At 35.8% G+C, this 25,006-nt stretch overlaps 1 protein-coding gene and 1 long non-coding RNA gene across 2 annotated transcripts in view; both read left to right on the forward strand.

The window, feature by feature from the left end:
• LOC121890086 overlaps positions 1-25,006 on the forward strand; it is a 364,377-nt gene that overhangs the window by 108,987 nt on the left and 230,384 nt on the right. The window contains exon 8 of the mRNA XM_042402354.1: positions 9,181-9,270. Coding sequence (XP_042258288.1) covers positions 9,181-9,270 — 90 coding nt within the window. The remainder of the gene's footprint in view (positions 1-9,180; positions 9,271-25,006) is intronic.
• On the forward strand, positions 22,849-24,796 carry LOC121890099. The gene is made up of 3 exons (XR_006093685.1): positions 22,849-23,170; positions 23,658-23,690; positions 24,714-24,796. It is a non-coding gene; the product is annotated as an uncharacterized LOC121890099 (long non-coding RNA).

Here is a 25,006-nt window from a genome sequence, read left to right on the forward strand (position 1 = left end):
CTGTAGGAAAATTAGTAAAATGGCCCTTTAAAATACTACAATAAGTGACTGAAAGCTGAATTCTCTAACCTCACATGTTGTCTCCCTCAATCTATAGCTAAGTAATATCTACTGTATTGTATTGTTATATCTAACCTCATCATATTAAACTATATTCAGCATAGTAAAGTCTGATTGACTAGTAACAGGTCACAGAAATGCAAATATAATATCTCTTAGTTGGAATTTTTTTAAAGGATAAATGTGAACTGATGACAGCCAACATTTTGTAATAAGAGCTTCTCCAACTATACGTGCTAATTTTAATTTGTAGTGAACAACTGTGTGTATTTATTAAAAACATTACAGGTTATAGCTTTGAAGCACATTTCCAGGTCTGTATTTTTAATCTGGGGCTCTACAGGAATATGTAACTTTTGCTATTATTATACATGAAGGTTTTCCTGTCTATTTACAAATGAATTTACCTGTGATGTATGTGCTTATTTTTTTTAGTCATCAGTAAACATTTTTTCAGCAGTAAACAGTCAGTGATGTTTTTAATTGCTTTTTATATTTATATAATATATACTTTATATATTTATGTAATTGAGTGAACTAGAGGTTACTATTTTGAAGCTATAGGAACATACAGGGGGAAAAAAGTATAAAAACTTTGGAAAAACATTTAGCTTTTGACTGGGGCCTCCTGATTTCAAGAATTGTTGCCATCTAATTGCACACTTTCAAAGGTGTGAGTCCACATGTGTTTCCTAATATGAGCTGATCAGAGAGCAGACGCCAGAGAGAGTTGAGGAAGTAGAGAGGAGAGTGGTGCACTACTGATCCATATCTAATAATGAAAAGCTAAACATCAAACAAGAAATGCAAGTTGAAATTAATGTCAACTGTTATTAATAGAAAGGTCAAACAATGAAGAGTCTCCCATTAAATAATGAATACAGAGGGAGAATAGTCATTAAATATGAAAAAATGAACCTCCACACAAATTTAATACAACTCCATTTTTTTGAAGATCTATTTCTAGTTTTCACCACTAGATGTCACTATTTCATTATTTGATGTGTGCCTTCATTATTTATTGCTGCCACATTCATTGTTCAATGTGATGATTTGTTATTTGATGTGTGCTGTGTGCTCGACCTGTCATCAAACCTGCCATCAAAGGCTCCACTCAATGCCTACAGAGCAGGAGTCCTGCAGGGGAGACTCTCAACCGACCGATGAAAATGAGGAAATAAAGTCTTTAGTTAAAGCCAAATGAAGCTTAGTGAAAGTTCAGTCAGGAAGACTATCTTTTGCATGCTCAGGTCATTAGTATTATTTCCCAAACCATCTGTCATTCCCATCCCTAAGGCGTTGTTGTCATCAGCTGTTCACATCAGCTGATCACATCTGACCAATAGCAAGGTGACACACCTTTATTTGTCAGCCTATCATGATGCGGCTGTCTTTTAAAATATGTTTTCTCCTTCTCAACCTTAATGCTTTTATGCTGTCGTTTTGCACGCCCCACCACCTCCCCATCACCGCCAAGTCTTCGCAGATTCATCAGTGCATCTCCCCATCAACCTCATCAGCCTTATTAGCCTCAGCAGAAGTCATCAGCCACCATCACCAGTGTCTGGACTCCACGGAGGGATTTATCTTGCTGCTGCTCCCTGTAGAGTCTAAGCACCAAAAACTCTGGTCAACACTTAATCTTCAATATCATCTGTATAATAAACAATTATTTTTGCTGCATTCACTTGTCTCTCCTGATTGAAGTTTACGCTGTCAGCCAGATGACATGTTTTACACCTGGTTGACAGCAGATAGCAGACTGAGGTGATAGGGAGAGTTCAAGATGTAAAACACAGTGAGAACTTTAATGTCAGATTTTCACAAGCTCACACCTCTGACTTTCTGTTATATGATGTTTCAGATTGAGAAATAAATATTGACTGTCCACTTCCTCATGTCACCACCAGTCATAGTTGTATTCAAAGACAGTTAAAAAAACATTTTGTAATTGCTATATTATATTCATATGCATTGCACTTGACTCAATTTCTACTACCTCCCAAACTATTTCACTTGCTTTAGTTTCTACTGTCTAAAAAACATGATTGCACATCCTGCACAGTATCAGACACCTCTTCTTTTCCGTGTATTGACACATCAGCTCTGGTGTGAATGTGACAACCACACCTCAAGTACGTGTTGCTATCAAAGCAACACATATTTATGTGAAGAGAGAAACTGTTGGTTTGTTTTCGTCATGCTGATAAGCAGTGACTTGTTTTTTCTACTCAAGCTCTAGTTGTTAAGTAAACTGTGTAACACAATGGTACAAAACGTGCAACAATTTATTTTTAATATATTTAATTTTTGATTTGTGTAGCCCGTCTACCCTCTATATTATGTAGATGGAGCCCTGAGTTCTTTATCCTAATTTCCTTTGTTATATTATCTCTGATTAATTTAATGTTTTTAGCTTAGGTCACTTTGAAAATCCTGTAGCCTACCTCTTGAATATAACTTATTTTGAGACCATAGTGTAACAAACAATTGAGTATGCTAGCCCTTTAACACAATAAATTACCACAATCTAATATAAGTTGGTATAGAGTATAAAGGCTATATAGCTTTTAACCTCTGAAATAATAAACACACTCAGAAACCATTTAAAATTAAAAGTAATAATTTCCTCCTTTAATTCTAAGGCAAAATTAAATGAAAAATAATATTAAATTAAATACCAGGAGTGTTCACTGCTTTTGTTTCACGAGTCACACAGTAAATTTTCCCTTTTTACCTTTTCACCTTGAAAGTATTTGCTTTTACTTTTCCGCTGAATTATTTTAGTGATCACACACACCAATTATTACCTATGCTAACCTATGCTATGCTGGTTGTTGTCTCTCGTTTCCAGATTGGAATAAATCCAGACGAAGCTACTTTGTCGAGCTGGGTTAGCTAGCAGCAGCCTACAGTCCGTTCACAGTGCTATCTCACCGCTCACTTCATTAACGAGCAGCCTCTTTCAACTTGGCTACAGCGCAGCAGACTTCGGGTAGAAGTTATCTGTTACTCCCAAAACATGTCCTCTTACAGATTATCGAGCTGACAATCTAAGACTCAGGTACATCTTTACTTTTTCCTGCACAACTTCGGATATCCATCAGAAAAACTGCTTTCTTCTCCGCTCCTCCAGTCTCTCTCCTCCTCCTCTCTCACTCCCCGTGTCTGCGTACACACACACGTCAGCCAAGTAACACACACAAACCTATTTGACCATATTCACCTCTCTAGAAAGATACCACTCTATTAAATAAGCAGCTTTTTATCAAAAGAAATAAAATAAAAGACATAGATGCATTTTTCTCATGAACTTGACCTTTTTCAACACAATGAGAAATATGAATTTTAACCATACTCTTTTAACAAATTCTATTGATCTATTTCTCTATCACAGACAACTATTTATACATGCATATTTTTAACTGGGCTACATTTGTTCTCCCTTTATGCATTTAATTTCTGAAAAACACAGGAAACTAAATGCATAAACACAGGAATGACAACAGATAAATGACAGTAAACAGAAAAGCAGCCTTTATAACCTAATACCAGAGGTTTGTAACATGGCTGTTCAGAAACGAGTTCTGACATTTGGCTTCTGTTTGAATATGGGATGTAGATTCAGATTAACCACCATAATAACGGTCAAGCCAACCACGACAAAGGTAAGTAGTGCAGGCGGCAACAGTGGCCAGGAAGTGTAAACGTGTCAAAGTTTTCTGCGGTCAAACTAACTGACATTGTCTGAGCTTTGTGTAAAAGGGAAGGAAACACAGGCAGGCTAAACTCAGATCTCACATTTATATGAAATGTAACTTCTCTCTTTCTCTTTCTGCTGCATTATTATTAAAGCAAAGTAGAAACATTTGTCAGACTCAGAGCAGCTGAGTGACAGAGTGTCAGTGCTGGATGTGAGGATGAGGTACACTTTGATCTGTGTGCTGGGATTATTCTGTAAGTACATTACTGACTTTCTCTGTTTGCATGTCACAGATTAAAGAACATGTTGCTGAATAGTCAGAATTACAGAGTATCACTGGTTGAACCAGTTTCTCTGAGAGCTTGAACAGAGCACGCTTATGGTTTTTAACTACAGGGTTGTTTTATAGGCCAGATGTTGGTTGGTGACTTGGCTCAGTTTAGATTGAAGGACTGTATTAAATTTACTGCTGGATGATTGTTTTTGCATAATGTAAATGTGAATTGTTTAAGATATTGTTATGTATGTGGGTTTTGAATTTCATGATTTACCTATTTTATTTTACATGTTTCATTTTAAAGAAATGTTCTCTTATCTGTTTTAATTTATCAAACAATAGTTACCACTGCTGAAACTCTATTTGCTTTTGTTTTTGTTCTTTTTGTTTTGTGTTTGTGTGATTTTGACTTTCTGTCAGTTTGATTATGTCTGATGAAGTTTCAATCTTTATTTTAGTGCTGAATACACTCTTCTACGGACACTCTGAAGGTGACTAATGATTTTTGTTTGTATATTATATATAAATATTTATTTCTTATTTGTCATCCACTGTATTACTCTTAAGGCCCAAACGCACTGAAAGCGTATGATGCGTTTTGAAGTGCACTTATTGGTTTTAATGGCCAAACATGCACCAAAAGTGATATTAGGCGCGTCAAACTGTCTTGACGCCCCAAATCCAACCTGTTTCGATTTTGGAATGTCAAATGAGGACCAAACGACCAAAACTGTTTTCTCTGCAGCTGAGAGAAAGAGAGAGAGAGAGAGAGAGAGAGAGAGAGAGAGAGAGAGAGAGAGAGAGAGAGAGAGAGAGAGAGAGAGAGAGAGAGAAGAGCGGTAGTGAGAAAAAAGCCCGAATGAGAGAAATAAAACATTATATTCTGATTATTTCACTGCAGTCACGTTTTACAATTATTGCTTTTAGTGCTTTTTGGGCCTTTAATCACATCTCATTTTTGTGTTCATATTTTATCATGTATGTATCATTTTACTCCATGTATCAATACAAATTCTGTAATGACTTGATTTGTGCCCAAAAGTGTAAAACAGCATTTTCCTCAAAATGCGTGTTTATGTAGGGAGACCAGATGTTGTGATGACTCTTGAGACACACAAGTATCTGAAGAAAACACATATGCAGCATTTAGAAAGAGAAGTTGGAGTTTCATTATGAACATAAACTTGCAAACACAGAGTCTAAATTCATTTGAACATTGAGTTATACATAATTTGAGACAGATGTTTCCTTTGTGTTCTGTAAAAATATAAATGCATTCTTGATGACATGTTCATTACAGTAATTTCTTTGTTTTATTGTTTTTCTAAACTTAACAGCACGGAAGATTACACTGAGAGTAGACAGGAACATCATACCAGTACAGGGAAGTGTGACACTGACCTGCGATGTGGAGGACTCTACTGGCTGGAAATATGACTGGTACAGACGTACCTCAGCAGATTCTGAAAAAACTCGTCTTCAGACAGCAGAAGGTGATGAATCAGACAGTATCAGTGTCTCACAGGGAGGCATTTACACCTGCAGAGGACGGAGAACAGAACCAGATGTCATCACACCTGAAAGCGATGAAGTCACCATTGAGGAAACAGGTGAGTTAAGTCATTTGTTCTGAAATAAAACAACTTATATTCTTTAAATTAAATTCTTAAACAGTGTCTGAAGTGTGGAAGAGAAGCATATGTGGTAACAAGAACCATAATGAATGGATGATTTAGTCCAGTACCTCTTAGCTCTCTGAAGGAAGTTTGTAAATGTCTGAAATCCTTTATCATGGTAATAATACAACATTTGTTTGACACTTCAGTTTGTATACAGACACAATAAAGGAGTTGAGGGTTCTTCACTAATGCTGCTCAGTTTTACTTATAAATGTTTGGAAAGCACATGACTGCTTAATGCAGTATTATTTGTGGACTTTTCCTTGATGTTGAATATCATTTAACTCAATGTTTCAGCTGAAATGGTTTTAGCTTGTTTCAGTCTAGATTTTAAATTGGTGAGGTGGCTTTTAGATTATTGTATTGAGTATATTTTAAAATGATCAGAGTCAGTGATGGCAGGTAAGATTCTTTACTCCAGTGGCTCCCCCGAGTGGTGAATCCTTTGTCAGCATGAGAACAGACACATCATTAAATTAGCTGACAGTACTGTGATCCTCAGTTTATTACTTGACCAACTTTTCCCCCTGATACAAATCTTTTCTTCAGGTGAATGTTTATAAGAAATATGGCTGTGAACAAACTGTCCTGGAATGCAAATAAAATCTATTCACACCAAATCTCAACAACATTTGTTTTTATCATATAAACTTAATGCTGAATAAAAGCTTCTCATTATTGTTCATAGAAAATTGAATTTAATATATGTTTTTTAAAAATGTCCAGTAATCTTCCTGCTTGGTAACCTAGACAGCAAAGATGCAACTACATGGGATTATTAAACTGTTCCCCAAAATGACTGATGTTGAACAGTCAAGTCTCTCTGCACTGTGAGATAAATGCATCCTGTAAAAGTTTAGGTTCAGGTGTTCTGGAGGACTGTTGTCCTCAGTAAGACCTGTTTATCTGACAAACATGTGTGATTGCAAAAGTCTTTTCATACTACTTTACTTTTCTGTTTGAACAGTTTACAACAAGGCTGTTGTGACTCTGCAACCCAACTGGCCTCTGATATACAGTGGTGAGACAATCACTGTCAGATGTGAGATCCAGGGAGGTGCAGACACTCGATGGGAATATGAATGGAGAGAAAATAGTGAGGCCGTATCTCGTAAAGACAAAGAATTCAGAGTCAGCAGTGCTTCTATATCCCATACTGTAGACTTCATGTGTATGGGTAGAAGGGATTTTTTTTTGACAGAGTGGAGTGAAGCCGTCACATTGACATCATGTAAGTCAAATATGTTCATATCAAATTCAGAATGTCATTTTGTTTCAATCTAGTTAGATAAGGAAACAGAAAATATTACCCCCTTCCTTCCTCTTTAGTGTCAGAACAGAAAAACTTCAGAGGAGTCAACATGCAGTGTGCTGTATGTTGCTCCCCCAAGAAAACAAGCAAACAAAACACTGTGCAATAATAAAACATCAACAGTACCTAGTTAGTTAGTTAGTTAGTTAGTTAGTTAGTTAGTTAGTTAGGTCTGTTTACCAAATCAGTGATCGACTGAGAGTCATATGTCACATGCTCTGTTTGCAACTTCCATATGATGGTATTTGCTAAATGACTTAATTGATGTTCAAAGTCTTTCTAAGGGAAATTCCATCTCACTTGTTACTTGTTTTGTTTTTTGCTCTGAACTGAACAGCAAATAAACCCAAACCCACACTGACAGCAGACAAAACCATCATACCAGAACACGGCAGTGTGACACTGACCTGCTCTGTGGACGACTCTGCTGATTGGAGATATGAGTGGATTGGACAAATTTCAGGCTCTTCTGCATATCAACCCATCACAAATGTTAAACCAGTTAACAAGGTCTCACAAGGAGGCATCTATTACTGCAGAGGAAGAAGAGGAAGAGGAGGAGACCCAGAGATCTTCACCAAGTACAGCAATGCAGTCACTATTCAGAAAACTGGTAAGTTTAGTGATTTGTTGTGGAATAATACAACATAAATTATTTAAATATGGTATCAGTAGTGTAAAAAGAGTAATTTTGGTATCAATAGCAAAAAATGAGAACGTTAATGGAAAACTGAGTATAAGTTAGTAGCTCTTACTCCTCTGATGATGGCGAAAATAAATCGTTACAACCCTCTACAGGTTGTGTTAAGATGCAAAACAGTTGTGCCAAAACTGTCTTGACGCCCAAACTCAGAGAGAGAGAGAGAGAGAGAGAGAGAGAGAAGGAGGAGGAGCCGGAGACAGAGAGAGTGAGCGGTAGTGAGAAAAAAGCTTCTGAATGAGAGAAATAAATCGTTTTATTCAGATTATTTCACTGCAGTCACGTTTTATCGCTTTTAGTGCTTTTGGGCCTTTAATCACATCCCATTTTTGTGTTCATATTTTATCATGTATGTATCATTTTACTCCATGTATCAATACATATTCTGAAATGACTTGATTTGTGCCCAAAGATGTAAAACAGCATTTTCCTCAAAATGCGTGTTTATGTAGGGAGACCAGATGTTGTGATGACCCTTGAGACACACAAGTATCTGAAGAAAACACATATGCAGCATTTAGAAAGATAAGTTAGAGTTTGATTATCAACATAAACGTGAAAACAGAGAGTCTAAATTCATTTGAACATTGAATTAAACATAATTTGAGACAGGTGTTTCCTTTCTGCTCTTTAAAAATAAAAATACATTCTTGATGACATGTTCATTACAGTGATTCAAAAATCATTTAACACAATGTTTCAGCTGAAATGGTTTTAGCTTGTTTCAGTCTAGATTTTAAATTGGTGAGGTGGCTTTTAGATTATTGTATTGAGTATATTTTAAAATGATCAGAGTCAGTGATGGCAGGTAAGATTCTTTACTCCAGTGGCTCCCCCGAGTGGTGAGTCCTTTCTCAGCATGAGAACAGACACATCATTAAATTTGCTGACAGTACTGTGATCCTCAGTTTATTACTTGAGCAACTTTTTCCCCCCTGATACAAATCTTTTCTTCAGGTGAATGTTTATAAGAAATATGGCTGTGAACAAAAGATATTCACACCAAATCTCAACAACATCTGTTTTTATCATATAAACTTTAAATATTAATGCTGAATAAAAGCTTCTCATTCTTGTTCATGGAAAATTGAATTTAATACATATTTTTTTAAAAATGTCCAGTAATCTGCCTGCTTGGTAACCTAGACAGCAAAGATGCAACTACATGGGATTATTAAACTGTTCCCCAAAATGACTGATGTTCAACAGTCAAGTCTCTCTGCACTGTGAGATAAATGCATCATGCAAAAGTTTAGGTTCAGGTGTTCTGGAGGACTGTTGTCCTCAGTAAGACCTGTTTATCTGACAAACATGTGATTGCAAAGCTCTTTTCATACTACTTGATTTATATGTTTTTTATGCTTTTGATGTTGCCTTGTATTTCTTCATTTTTCTCTCCTAATTTTATATTTCTAGTTGTGTCTAACTGCGTATTTTTGGTTTGAACAGTTTCCAACAAGGCTGTTGTGACTCTGCAACCCAACTGGCCTCTGATATACAGTGGTGAGACAATCACTGTCAGATGTGAGATCCAGGGAGGTGCAAACACTCGATGGGAATATGAATGGAGAACAAACACCATAAACACACTTCCAAAACACAATGAATACAGGATTCGCAGTGTTACTCGGTCCTACAGTGGAGACTACAGTTGTAAGGGTAGAAAGAACTTGTATTCCTCAACAGAGTGGAGTGGAGCCATCACATTGACAGTGTCATGTAAGTCAAACCATCTTTCATTCATATTCAAAATGGCTTGTTTTTCATTTCAGTCTATCTAAGTAAGATAACAGAAAATATTTTCTTCCTCCAACAATGATGCAGCCTCCTATGAGCAGCTCAGTAACAAGTGGTTGCTTTTTAGTTTGAGAACAGAATTACTGAAACTGAGCTGCTGAAAATGATATAAATGTTTCAGGTCTGTTGTGTAACAATAGAGTGAAAAAGTTCTGGGGCAAATCCCATCCCAATTGGTCTAGTTGTTGTTTTGTTTTTTACTCTCAGCAAATAAACCCACAGCACTGACCATAATTCATTTGACTCTACTGTCGGCTTCCCGACTCATTAGAAAAAAGAAGAGAGAAAAAGAGAGAGAGCAGCTGAAAGCACCAGGAGAGAGAGAGATTGAAAGAGAGAGAGAGAGAGAGAGGGGGGGGGGGGGGGGGAGGTGACATTGTTGACATTGTTGAGCACAAATAAACACACCAACAACTCCACACACCTCCGCTTGACTCTGCAGCTGAACGCAGCACCGCCTGATTTGGTCTGAATAGGCTATTGGTGGCAGCAGATGCTAACAGGCTAAGCTAACAGTGTGTCAGTGGCTTCACACTAGCAGCGGTCCGGATGGAGGAGCTGCTAACCAGCCTGAGAAAACTACAACTGTGGGCTCCAAAAAGAAGTAAAACTACAACTGTAGGTCCTTGTAACGCGTAACACTTCAATTTTACATATAAAAAATGAAGTTCAAGCGACCATCTCGCCATTCTTACACAGGTTTAACCATAGCAACGTTATGATGAAGGTGACATTTTTTCAAACATGTGGGCGCTGTGCCATGTGGCTACTATAATACTGTATGCAGCTACTATAGTAAAACGTACGGGTGCTGGTGTATAAATTAATCCAAAAGTCGTAAAGAAAGCAAGAGAAGTATATTTAATAAAGCCCTGGAGGGCGGGAGTGGATGAACCCAGTTAAGGAGTACCCGCCTGTACGGGACACTCTAAGAAGTAAAGCGAACATGCCTGCAAGAAGGCAGGGATCATTTCATTGATCAACACTACACCTGGCTTATTGGTTGGGGGATTTTGACAGGGTTATTAAGAGCAGGGACGAAATCTTGTAACACAGCAAACCAACTGGCCTCAGATATTCAGTGGTGAGTCAATCACTCTAAGATGTGAGATCAAAGATAGTGGAGACACTGAGTGGGAGTATGAATGGAAAACAACCAAAGAAAAACCTCTAAAACAGTGAATACTGGAGTTTTAGAGCTACTTTTTACAGTGTGGAAACTACAGGTGTAAGGATAAACAGAAAATAGACTTGTATTCAACAGAAAGAAGTGATCTCATCAGGTTGACAGTGTCATGTAAGTTGGACTGTGTTTCATCTGTTTTTGAGTTTCCACCTATCTGTGTCTGAATAATTCAACAGAAAATATTTCTTTCCTCAAGAATTAGTCAACTTCTCAGGATTGATCAGTAAATAATTGTGTTTGTTTTTGAAGACAAGCCATCATTCAGTGTCTTGTAGCATTTGAAATATACTTAATTGATTCATTGTTAACAGATTAAAGCGAATATAAAACAATGACTCATGGTGCAGATCAAAGTGATTAAATCAATATTTTCTGTGTGCTTGGGACTCCCATCAAGATTACGTGAAATTCATTATGTTCTCAACCAAGTTATTTAAATTGGACTAAATCACAGGGACAATAATTACATTATGTCTTTGTTCTAAACTGAAAACTTAACATTTTAATAAAATAAATGTTTGTTAGCATATATTTAGATAATATATCTAACATTATATCACCTATTTAGATATAAAATATATTAAGATTAGATAAGATTTATTTTATTAACTGATTAAAGATCACAGTGATTAAATTAATATCTTTGTATATATCTTCCTTGAAAGTGGACTATAGAGGGACAATAATTACCTTTTAATGTCTCTGTTCTAAACTAACAGCATATAAACCAAAGGCCAAACTGAGTGCTGACAACAGAGACATTCCAGTAGAGGGCAGTGTGACCCTGACCTGCTCTGTGGACCCACCATCATCTGGTTGGAAATATTACTGGTACAGAGATGAGAAAACCTCTGAACCCCTGAACACACAAGATGCTGTTTTCCAAACAACTGGACAAGTTGATTGGAGGAGTGTCTCACAGGGAGGAGTCTACTGGTGCAGAGGAGGAAGAGGAAACCCAGTTTACTACACAGAGAACAGTGATTCAATCACTATCAACAAATATGGTGAGTTTGACAATGTTTTGTTGGAATACAAAATGTAGAAACATCAATGTGTGTTTATGAATACTTATTGAGATCAAGGAAAACAATCATTTTGTTTTATGATGATTTAACCTTTTGTCATTTTTGTATCCTTGTTGGTGATTCTTGAACACAAACAGTCTCAAGCAGAGCGGTTGTGACTCTGCAACCCAACTGGCCAAAGATATACAGTGGAGAGGCGATCACTCTCAGATGTGACATCAAGGATGGAGGAGACACTAAGTGGGAGTATGAATGGGAAACACCCAGCTCAATAAAACCTCAAATACAAAATGAATACAGGATCAGTTCTGCTTTGACATCAGACAGTGGAGACTACAAGTGTTTGGGCAGAATGAAAAGTGAACAATCTTCAACAGAGTGGAGTGATGCCTTCAAACTGACAATATTACATAAGTCAGATCATATTTCTTTCACACTGAAAATGTAAATTACTCATTTTTTTGTGTTTTATTTATTTATTTATTTATTTATATTTATTTATATTTCTTTATATTATTTCATTTTTTTTTCATTTATTTGGAGATAGTTTACTGTATGTGTATCTGCATCATTATTTTTTTTCATTCTGAGAAAATCACTTTCCAACAGATGAACCAGAGTCTGTCCTCACTGTGTCTCCATCATGGCTGAGTCCTGGAGACTCAGTAAATCTGAGCTGTGAGGTTGAACATCCATCTGCAGGATGGAGGTTCTACTGGTATAAGACTGTTCCCAAACCATCAGACAACTCCTACAGTGATGAGCTGCTACCTGGTAGCACCAATGGGACTGAACAGGATTCCTACATCATTCATGGGTCGACACACACAGCAGGATATATGTGTAGAGCTGGAAGAGGAGACCCAGTGTTTTACACTCATTACAGCAAAGCTGAGTTTGTTTGGTCTGGAGGTGAGTTTGTTTTTGTCAGTTGTGATGTCATTATCTGGGTTCATCCTGTTTTTTGGTTGTGGCAAACAGATCTTGAAAACTAATGTCCACTGTAGCAAATAATTGACTGTGTACATTATGCTCCCCCGATGGATGATATGTATTGATTGTCGTGACCCTATGACCTTTCTGGATGGGCTGGATTTCCTTCTTCAATCTCATCTCAAAACATGACAACACCAAAAAATTGAGAAATTAGGATTTTACTTGTCATTGAAACCAAGCTTTACTCCTCTTTGCAAAGAGTTCTTTTACTCTGGATACCTGAGCTCATCTTACTGCTAGTAATCATTACTTTTACTTACACAGCAGGCAGGACAGGTGTAGTTAAAGGAGACTTTATGTAGTGGTCAGACAGATGTGTAGGCAGACTATAGTCAAAATCTGGCAACAAAGCAGGTAAACGGACAGAAAGTACAGAAACAGCTAGAAACCTGAGAAAACTCAGACAGATAAGAGAAACACACTGACTATATATAGAGACAATGAAACATAATTTATTATGAGAAACACATTCCCTGTGTGTTTGAAAGATAAAAGTAGATAGTTTACTGCTTGTCAGTATCTTGGTAGCAAGTTTTCAATATAGAAAAAATAATCAAAATATCCATAAAACACCTCAAACAGCTCTGCAGCAGACTTATTTTCTTCACTGTCCATATGCTCTGTATGTTCTTGAAGAATAGGTTCACAATTTTTCAAGTTTGTTGTCAGGTGCCCATATGAAAACTGAAACAGATTTTTCTGGCTGTAATCATTCCTGCTGTTCATACTGACCATTAAAAGATCACCTCCAAATGTGTTTGCAACATAAGTGATGGGGGACAAAATCTACAGTCCTTGTTTTGAGGAAAAATTTATTTAAAAGTTTATCCGAAGATAATATGAAGCTTCAGCCGTCTGAGTCAGTCAAATAAAGTGGATATCTTCCACAGTTTGTAGTAAAAAAATCTCTCGTGTCTCGACAGGCAGTGTTTTCCTGTTCAGCTGCAGTGGAAGGATTGTTACAAAAAGAGGGAATTTGGCACCAAAAAGACAGAAACTTTGAAGGATATTGACTTGATCTGACTGATTTGACTGATGAAGTCTCACATTGCCTTCAAATAAAATTAAATAATACACAAGATAATATACAATAAATATATATATTGGACAGAGGCTTGTGGATTTTGTGCCTTGTCACTTACATACAATAGAAAGTGCATTATGGAGGGATCTGTTAATGACCAGTATGAACAAAAAGAAAAACCTGTGTCAATGTTCATTTGAGACCCTGTCTGTTGTTTTAGGACAGACTTAAAAGATTGTGAACCTGTTCTTTAATACTCAGTTTTGCCAGAATACTGCAGCTTCTGCACAATTTGTGCTATTAAGATGTTCTTAATCTGCATCAATAAGTAGTATTAGAAATACAAAAAGGAGGATTATTTGCATTGTGATCTTTTTTCATTTTAATATCTCTGTACTTGGTTTGCTCTTCATTACATGTTGTTTTTCAGATGTTCATTCAGCAGTGACTCTCAAAGTGAGTCCTGACAGAGTGCAGCACTTCACCTATGACTATGTCTCAGTGAGCTGTGAAGGAAACTCTACTAAGTGGAAAGTGAGGAGGTTTCCTGAGGACCACTACTGGTCATACTGTTCTAACTGGAGGTTAATGACTGGATCCACATGCAAAATCTACAGTTCAGAACAGAGAGATGTAGTGTTCTGGTGTGAGTCTGGATCAGGAGAGTTCAGCAATGCAGTCAACATCACTATACAGAGTATGTTTACATTACATTTGATTTTATTTTCATCTTGTATTTAAATTATTTTCAACATGGTGTCACTAACTACACTTCCTGTGTAGACAGTCAAGTTATATTCCTAACCTTTTGATAGAAAAATTATGTTATATTATTGTTTCTTTAACAAAATTAAAAGCTCATTAAACTATATTTCCTTAATATTATCATAAAGAAACATCATCCAATCAATTAGAAAATCAGACGTCCTCTGCACAACATTATAATTTAGTCATGTTCTTGTCAAACACAGGTAATACAAAAGAATAAATAAATTATGAAAGGGCTTCCTTCAAACCAAAACTCATCTGTGGACAAAATTAAAGCTTCTTCGTATTTATTTAAGTAACTGGAAATTAATATTTTATAGATCCAAGATGTTTGGTCCACAGTTTTTTTGGTGTGCAGCAAGACCTTTCTTTATTCTTGATGATAAAATTAACATGCTGATTTAGTCAGAAGTGTTTTTGTGTCAATAGCCATCCACCGTTTCTTTCATGTGTACCTGTTAGCTCTAGAGCTAACTAGCCATAACTAGTATATTTACAGTTACAAGACATGTATGTAATAAAGCTGAAATGTTGGGTCTTTGCTCAGCTACACTGATTCTGTGAGATAAATTAGTTGGAGAAAAATAAAGGCATATGTGTGATCTATTCTCATGGTTTTATGTCACCTTGTTCTAAAGGTCAGCAGCTGGTCTCTGACTGAAACTTCATATTCTTTGACTGTTTTACAGATGCAGATATTATCCTGGTGAGCCCTGTGCATCCTGTGACTGAGGGAGATTCTGTTACTCTTGGCTGCAAACTGAAGAGAGGAGAATTACTTTCCAACGTGTTTTTCTATCAAAATGACAAACTTATCCAAAATGATACCAGAGGGGAGCTGAATATCTCTGCAGTGTCAAAGTCAGACGAAGGCCTCTACAAGTGTAAATACTCAGGAAAAGAATCACAGCAGGGTTGGATGTCAGTTAAGGGTGAGTAGGATTAAAACAATTCATGCATTTTCTTTCTTGTAAACTGTGTTACTGTCCTAGAAAGAAATGTGGTCAAATACTTTACAGAATTAGAAATTTACAGGTTTAGTTTCAGCTGATTTCACATATTGGATTGTGTAAGAGAACTTGTTTTATACTGAACCTCAGGTAATTCAATAATTAAACATAAAATTAATTTTTTTTAAATTATAAAATACAAATGTAAATGAATGATCAGTCAAAGATTGTTTTCTTTTCAGCTGAATAAAGTTGCATCAGTGGTCATGACTCAAATCACACTGTATAGCAACACATACATGTTTATACATACTGTTTATTGTGTGTTTAGTGTGTGTATATGTGTTTGTGTTTTCATACTTCTAGATTTGTATATTAATGTGTTTGTATTTATGTGTTTGTGCTGCAGAAGTCGACTTTTTTTGTATCCTAGATTTTTTGTCTTTACTAAGACTTGATGTGACTTCACTTATTTTATTAAAACACTTCAGTTTAAGAAAAGTGTTATAGAACTTAATTGATCGTATTAATAGTTATAATTTATTATCTATTACAGCAGTGTCCAGGCCTGACAGCTCTTCATCTCTTATACCATTAATTGTTGGGCTGGTTTGTGGAATTATACTTATTATTCTCCTGCTCCTGTTGTATCGCTACAGACGATCCAAAGGTGAGACTTTTTCCTTCTGATGTTAAGAGTTTTATGTTTTCATTTTTCAAATACATAGTATTCTGATGAATAATCGGAAAAATTTGCAAAACAACCAGATGTAACAACACATGTATCTTTTTCACAGATTCACACTTTATCAGGTTGGTACAAAACCATCTTCTCTCATTTTGAACATAACAGCAGTACCTTCCATGTTTCTTATTAAATTTAATGTATTTGCTAAATGTTTTAGGCCGATCCAGCCTGAGAGCACCAATCAGAATGAAACTGAACATAATGAAAACTCCTCTTCTCTCCATGGTCAGTCTTCAAACTAATCCTGATTCATTTGTTGGACTTACCATTAACTCTAACCTGAACATTTTTACACTCAGTTTCTGATCAGCTGATTTTCAAAGAACATTAATCAAAAGTCTCAAAGACGTGTCAGCTGTTTAACCACATGCACAAAAGATCAGAGTATAACATGGTTTCACATTGTTTGGACTTGAACTGAACCTAAACTACTAGACAGAGTCCTGAAATATTATTGTCCTTCTGTCCTGTCATAACAATACATATTATAATGTACCTTGGCTTGATATTAACTGCTCTGTAGGTGATGCCTGTCTCTATGAATCAATCAAAGGCTCTGAGGACACTGAAAATGGTACAGTATATACCTTTTGATTTACACAGAGCAGTCAGAAATACTCAATTACATAATTTAAGGGAACTAATTACAATTAATTGATATAAAATCCTTTGACTAAAAAATAAGTATGTTTCAGATGCAGAAGAATCCCAGGATATTACATATTCTTCGATCGAACTTAAAAACGTTGCTAAGACGGGTGAGTACTCAAATGATATGCAATAAATAGTTCAGAGGTGTTTTCGTCTGCCAGCAGCCTAAACAAAGAGAAAAGATACATTTATTTTTTTATGCATTTCTTTGATGTAAAAGATTTAGCTGAAAAATTAAACAGGCCAATCTAGGTATAGTGATTGATAATATGAATTTCAGTATTTTATTATATGCTGATGATATTGTGTTGGTTGCAGAGGCAGATCAATTTACAAAAAAATGTTTCATATTTTGAGTTTATGGTGTAGTAAATGGAGACTGATTATCAATAGTGACAAAATCCACAGTGCCTCTAAAGTACACTAGTTCTTATACATATCTTGGTTTGGTTTTGAATGAAAATATGTGCTTTACAGAGGTAATTCAACCACTGGCAGAATCAGCAGGAGGAGTGCTATGGTCTGTACTGAATAAAATGAACTTGTGTCCTGAACTTAGTTTGTCAACTTTCACTAAACTTTATGACTCAGTGGTCAGTTCAATTTCATTCTATGCTGCAGGGGTGTGGGGTTTTAAAGATGGCCATCCAGAATCGAGCCATGATGTGTTTCTTGGGGTGCATAAATTGACAGATAAGTGAGCTGTTGAAGGGGACATGGGATGGGAGTCATGTCTTAAAAATCAGAGAGTTTAAATGGTTGTGGAGCCGCCTTATTCAGATGCCAGAGGAACAACTGACCAAAAAGATTTTTAACTGGGATCGAGCACACAATTATCCTTGGTCTAGAAAGGTTGCTGCAATATTTTCACTTTCTGACTTGAATTTTATTTTCAGGAATAACTTGAAGTGTAATATAAATACAGTCAAACAAAAATTATTAAAGATCTATAAGGAGCAATGGCAGGAGGACATTTGTGAGAAGCCAAAGCTCAAAACTACATTCAAATCAAAGACGATTATGATACAGAACCATATATAAAGTTAAATTTACAGAGAATGCAAAGGTCCCTTTGTGCTCAGTTAATAATTGGTATTTAACCACCGGCAATTGAGGTAGGCAGATATAAAAGTATTTCTGAAGTTTATGTGTTTTTTGTGATCTTGATGTTGTCGAGGATGAATTTAATTTTGTATTTTATTGCCCTTTGTACAATGATTTGAGGAATTGTTTGTTTGAAAAGATCCAATTGAAAAACCCTGATTCGTTTTGGTTGTCTGACGCTGATATGTTGAGTTGGCTTTTTAATATAGAGATTTTTATTCTCGCGAGATTTACAGAAGATGCTTGGCAGCTAAGACAGAGAACATTGTATCCATCATAACGAGACATTTCTTCCATGTAAACTAAATGTTCCAAAATGCTCTTTCTGAATTTGTGGAACTGTACATCATGATCTGTCAGTGGCCATCCTGGTTATTATTGTCTAGTGTCTTGTAAGCCCATATGGGCTGGGCACCAGAGAGGTGCAGGACACTTAAATAAACAATTCAATCAATCAATCAATCAATCAATCAATCAATCTTTGATCATCTGAACAGGGAAGCGACATGAAACAGTGGAGAGCTCTGTTTACGCTGATGTGAAGATAGGATCTGCTGCAGGTACAGTCTCGCATATCTGTTTTATTGAAAATGTGTCATATATAATTATTTGTTAATTACACTGTATGTAATTATGGGTCAGCATGTAGTTAAAATAATCTAAGTCACCTCTGGTACTACTGCCACTGGGAGCTGCTTGAGGCAGATATTGTCAATCCCTGCTCACATAAAGGAGCTTGTAGACTCTAAAATGGTAAAATGGTCTGTTTCATATACATTAGCTAGTTATTTTATGCCCTTGTGTATAATTTGTTTCTTATATATTCCGACTTCATAGATTTGATATAAAACTATAGTTAACTGAAGTCACTGAGATGATTATTTCAGATTTTGATATGTATTATGATTTTTTTTGGTCAAGTTAATGCCTTTCTAAAATTGCGGTTGCACATGAAGTCGTGCTTATTTGTGTGGCACAATAGAACATACCAGAGAGTTTTACTGAATTATAACATCAACAGATTCTGAACCAGACTAAACTCTCAAGGACAAGACATTTCTCAAAAAACAAACAATACACAGAAACTGAAGTTTCAATGACAACAACTGATTTGTGTGGATTTTGATTTTCCTTTTATACATTTTAAATTCTGTTTCTAAAAAAGAAGACAAGGATCCCAAATTTCTTTTATTTTCATTTTACCTGTCAATCCATCCATTCATCAATCCAGCTGTATATGTCTGCTGAACAAACAAATCCTGACATCTGGTTTCTGTTTTAGATGATAATCTAATGTATGCCCAGGTTAACTATCACAATAAAGGCAAAGCCAAGAAACACAACGGTAAGTAAAGTCTACACCAACCATCATGTTGGTCTTAGACACAGTGTAATGTATGTAATGTGCTCAATGTTTGCAAAATTGTAGGTGTTTGTAATAATTACTTTTTGAATATATTGTGTTGGAATGTATGTTTATTTTACATTATGTGTGTTTGCAGTGATGAAGAACAGTATTTATACATCAGTATGTATATTCAGTATCAGTATGTTCACTAAATCCTGTTAAAGCCATAATACTCTGCTGTGTGACTGCTTTGAGCACTGTGAGCATTACAATACTGTTATTCTTTTATTATCAGTGGAGACATTAACCCTGACAACCCTTCAGTACATTATCATTGTAAATTATCACATTACTGGCAAATGTTTCAGACTAATCTTCTCTCCATTTATAGGAAAATCAACTCCTGCAGCAACTGATGAAGCTGTTTATTCTGAAGTTAAACCAGGAACATCTCTTGGTAATAATTCTGCCATGTTATATGCAGACTGTAATGATTAATTCTACTGATCATTAAATGGATTATATGTCATAATAGCATGTTGAAAGCATATTTTACATCTTGAATAACCCTATATGTCTGTTTTTTGTGGTTGTCTTTCAGGTCTGTAAAGACAGCTGTATGGACAAGGCCAAATAAATATGGTTAACAGCATTTTATATGACTATTGTGTGCAACTCTGCTATCCAAATATCAGCCATGCTCAATGTTTTGTACAGTTAATTTAATAGCAGATGATATAAAATACTTACATCATGTGGATTTAATACTCTCTTTTTTAGCAGAAAGTACAAGACTACTGAGGTTTATTCCCATTTAGTATTTATGCACTGTAGTATTATTATTTTTATTTTTACAGTTATTTTGTCCCTTTATTTTAAAAAATTTGATAGCAGGCTGTTTCAAAAAGCAGCAGGAGGTATCAGTTTGAAATGTTTAAACGACATTACCCAGGTGGTACTGCAGCTTTAAAGTCAGCATATTTTTCAGTGTTAGATGAAAAAGCTCCAGGATGGACGTCAACAATTACTTTTGTATATGTAATGAACTGCTATCAACTATTACATGTAACTTTTGCTGTTATTATACTGGAAAGTTTTCTTGTCTATTTACAAATGAATTTACTGGTGCTGTATGTGCTTTATTTTTGTTAGACATCAATAAACTTTTTTTCTGCAGTAAACAGTCAGTGGTGTTTCTAAATGCTTTTTATATTTACATAATATATACTTTATACATTTATATAATTGAGTGAACTAGTGTTGTCACCTAATTGCACACTACCAAAGGTGTGAGTCCACATGTCCTTCCTAATGTGAGCTGATCAGAGGGCAGACGCCAGAGAGAGTTGAGGAAGTAGAGAGGAGAGTGGTGCACTACTGATCCATATCTAATAATGAAAAGCTAAACATCAAATAACAAATGCACATTGCAATTAATGTCGACTGTTATGAATAGAAAGGTCAAACAATTAACAGTAAACCATCAAATAATTAGTACAGAGGTGGAATGGTCAATATTTTTATCTCTTTATTTGAAGGTCTATGTGTAGCTTTCACCAGTAGATGTTGCAATTTCATTATTTGATGTGTGCCTTCATTATTTATTGCTGCCACATTCATTGTTCAATGTGATGATTTGTTATTTGATGTGTGCTGTGTGCCCGGCCTGTCAATCAAACCTGCCATCAAAGGCTCCACTCAATGCCTACAGAGCAGGAGTCCTGCAGGGGAGACTCTCGACCAACTGATGAAAATGAGGAAATAGAGTCTTTAGTTAAAGCCAAATATATGTTGTCAGCCAGATGACATGTTTCACACCTTGTTGACAGCAGATAGCAGACTGAGGTGATAGGGAGAGTTCAAGATGCAAAACACAGTGAGAACTTTAATGTCAAATTTTCACAAGCTCACACCTCTGACTTTCTGTTGTATGATGTTTCAGATTGAGAAATAAATATTGACTGTCCACTTCCACATGTCACTACCAGTCATAGTTGTATTCAAAGACAGTCAGTTAAAAAACATTCTGTAATTACTATATTATATTCATATGCATTGCACTTGACTCAATTTCTACTACCTCCCAAAATATTTTACCATCTAAAAATATGATTGCACATCCTGCACAGTATCACACACCTCTTCTTTTCCGTGTATTAACACATCACCTCTGGTGTGAATGTGATGACCACACATCAAATATGTGTTGCTATTGCAGCAACACATATTTATGTGTAGAGAGGAACTGGTAAGTTGGTTTGTTTTCGTCATGCTGATAAGCAGTGGCTTGTTTTTTCTACGCAAGCTCTATTTGTTAAGTAAACTGTGTAACACAATGGTGCAAAATGTGCAACAGTTTATTTTTAAAGTATTTTATTTTTGATTTGTTTTCCCTTTATGCATTTAATTTCTGAAAAACAGCAAACTAAATGCATAAACACAGAAATGAGAACAGGTAAATGACAGTAAACAGAAGCAGCCTTTATAACCTAATACCAGAGGTTTGTAACATGGCTGTTTTTAGAAATGAGTCTTGACATTTGGCTTCTGTTTGAATATGTGATGTAGACTCAGATTAACCACCATAATAACGATCAAGCCAACCATGACAAAGGTCAGTAGGTAGACAGCAACAGTCTGCTGCTGGAGGTTTATTTCAACAACTCAAGATTTTTGGGGAAGAAGCAGAAATTCAGACCATAGATGGATGTGTTGAGTTCAAATGTTGAATGACGCTGAACTTAGTTGGTTTATTCATACTGTAAATGTCAAATAATAGAAATTATTTAATTATACTGTTTCTGAATAATGAGGCTGATAGAATACAGAATTTGTTTGCTGTAACTGAAAAATGGATGTTCAACATTTTACTCATTGATGGGTTAAGATGACTTTTTTCATTTGCTTTCTTGTGTTCGAAACTATAATATCATCACAACTGCTGTTGCTCTTTGGAGTGATAAGAAGGCAACACATTTGTAAGTCAGGACTTCTTCATAAAACGACCAGATAGACACAAATCTACCACCAAATAAAAAAAGTAAATTAGAGTAAATAACAAGTTCTGACCACAGTTTATATCAAATTCACTATAGAGACTATTAAACACACACATACACATATACAGGATATAGTGTCCAAGAATACACAGTAGAATTATACGTGTTTATTTATATACACACGCAACACCTACCTCATCACAATGCAGACACTGTTGATGCAAGAGCAGTGAGCATATACAACATAACATACACAAATAAACACAATAAAATGTTATGCATGTTTATGATGTGATATGTCTAAAGTAAATGATTTTATGGTTTATGGATGTGCAGTAAATACTTCTTGTTTATACATTTTTTATTCATAACATTTTCCAGGCACAAACCTTAGCACAAGACACAAGCTGATGTATTTCTGCAGTGATCAGGAAGTGTAAATGTGTTAACGTTTGCAGCAGTCAAACCAAGATAAAACCATGATCAGCCTTTGTAACCTCATACCAGAGGTTTGTAACATGGCTGTTTTTAGAAATGAGTCCCGACAACCACCCAGGTAGGCAGGCAGCAACAGTGGCCAGAAAGTGTAAACGTGTCAAAGTTTTCTGCGGTCAAACCAACTGAACTTGTCTGAGCTTTGTGTGAAAGGGAAGGAAACACAGGCAGGCTAAACTCTGATCTCATCTTTACCCGAAATGTAACCTCTCTCTTTGTCTTTCTGCTGCATTATTATTGAAGCAAAGTAGAAACATTTGTCAGACTCAGAGCAGCTGAGTGACAGAGTGTCAGTGCTGGATGTGAGGATGAGGTACACTTTGATCTGTGTGCTGGGATTATTCTGTAAGTACATTACTGACTTTCTCTGTTTGCATGTCACAGATTAAAGAACATGTTCCTGAATAGTCAGAATTACAGAGTATCACTGGTTGAACCAGTTTCTCTGAGAGCTTGAACAGAGCACGCTTATGGTTTTTAACTACAGGGTTGTTTTATAGGCCAGATGTTGTTTGGTGACTTGGCTCAGTTTAGATTGAAGGACTGTGTTCAATTTACTGCTGGATGATTGTTTTTGCACAATGTAAATGTAAATTGTTTAAGGTATTGTTATGTATATTAGTTTTGAATTTCATGATTTACCTATTTTATTTTACATGTTTCATTTTAAAGAGTTTTTCTCCTCTTATCTTTAATTTATCAAACAATAGTTACCACTGCTGAAACTCTATTTGTTTTTGTTTTTTTGTTTTTTGTTTTTTGTTTTTTTGTGTGTGATTTTGACATTCTGTCAGTTTGATTATGTCTGATGAAGTTTCAATCTTTATTTTAGTGCTGAATACACTCTTCTACGGACACTCTGAAGGTGATCAATGATTTTTGTTTGTATATTATATACAAATATTTATTTCTTATTTGTTATCCACTGTATTACTCTTAAGGCCCAAACGCACTGAAAGCGTGTGATGCATTTTGAAGTGCACTTATTTATTTTTAATGGCCAAACACGCACCAAAAGTGATATTAGGCACGTCAAGCTGTCTTGACGCCCCAAATCCAACCTGTTTCAATTTTGGAGTGTCAAATGAGGACCAAACGACCAAAACTTTTTTCTCTGCAGCTGAGAGAAAGAGAGAGAGAGAGAGAGAGCAGTAGTGAGAAAAAAAAGCTTCTAAATGAGAGAAATAAAACGTTTTATTCTGATTATTTCACTGCAGTCACGTTTTACAATTATCGCTTTCAGTGCTTTTGGGCCTTTAATCACATCCCATTATTGTGTTCATATTTTATCATGTATGTATCATTGTACTCCATGTATCAATACAAATTCTGAAATGACTTGATTAGTGCCCAAAGGTGTAAAACAGCATTTTCCTCAAAATGCGTGTTTATGTAGGGAGACCAGATGTTGTGATGACTCTTGAGACATACAAGTATCTGAAGAAAACACATATGCAGCATTTAGAAAGACAAGTTGGAGTTTGATTATGAACATAAATGTGCAAACAGAGAGTCTAAATTCATTTGAGTCATACATGATTTTAAACAGGTGTTTCCTTTGTGTTATATAAAGATATAAATACATTTTGATGGCTTGTCCATGACAGTCACTTATTCGTTTTATTGTTTTTCTAAACTTAGACAGACACAAGGTCACACTGAGAGCAGACAGGAAGACCATAAGAGGACGGCACAGTGTGACACTGATCTGCAATGTAGAGGACAAAAATGTGATTTAGAATTTCTGTTTGAATGAAAGCAATGGGATTGTGCTTAGAGTTTATAGATGATACATGAGCGTCAAGTTTTCAAAGTGTGTGCATAGCTCCATTTTTTTTATGTTTATGCAAAGGAGAAAAAGTGTAATGTCTTTGTTCTAAACTAACAGCATATAGACCAAAGGCCAAACTGAGTGCTGACAACAGAGACATTCCAGTAGGGGGCAGTGTGACCCTGACCTGCTCTGTGGACCCACCATCATCTGGTTGGAAATATTACTGGTATAAAGGCAAGAAAAACTCCGAACCCCTGAACACACAAGATGTTGTTTTCCAGTCAACTGGACAGATCAGTGTCTCACAGGGAGGACTCTACTGGTGCAGAGGAGGAAGAGGAAACCCAGTTTACTACACAGAGTACAGTGATTCAATGAGGATCAACAAATATGGTGAGTTTGACAAT

The sequence above is a fragment of the Thunnus maccoyii genome, chromosome 22, assembly GCF_910596095.1.
Source record: "Thunnus maccoyii chromosome 22, fThuMac1.1, whole genome shotgun sequence".
Classification (NCBI taxonomy): Eukaryota; Metazoa; Chordata; class Actinopteri; order Scombriformes; family Scombridae; genus Thunnus; species Thunnus maccoyii.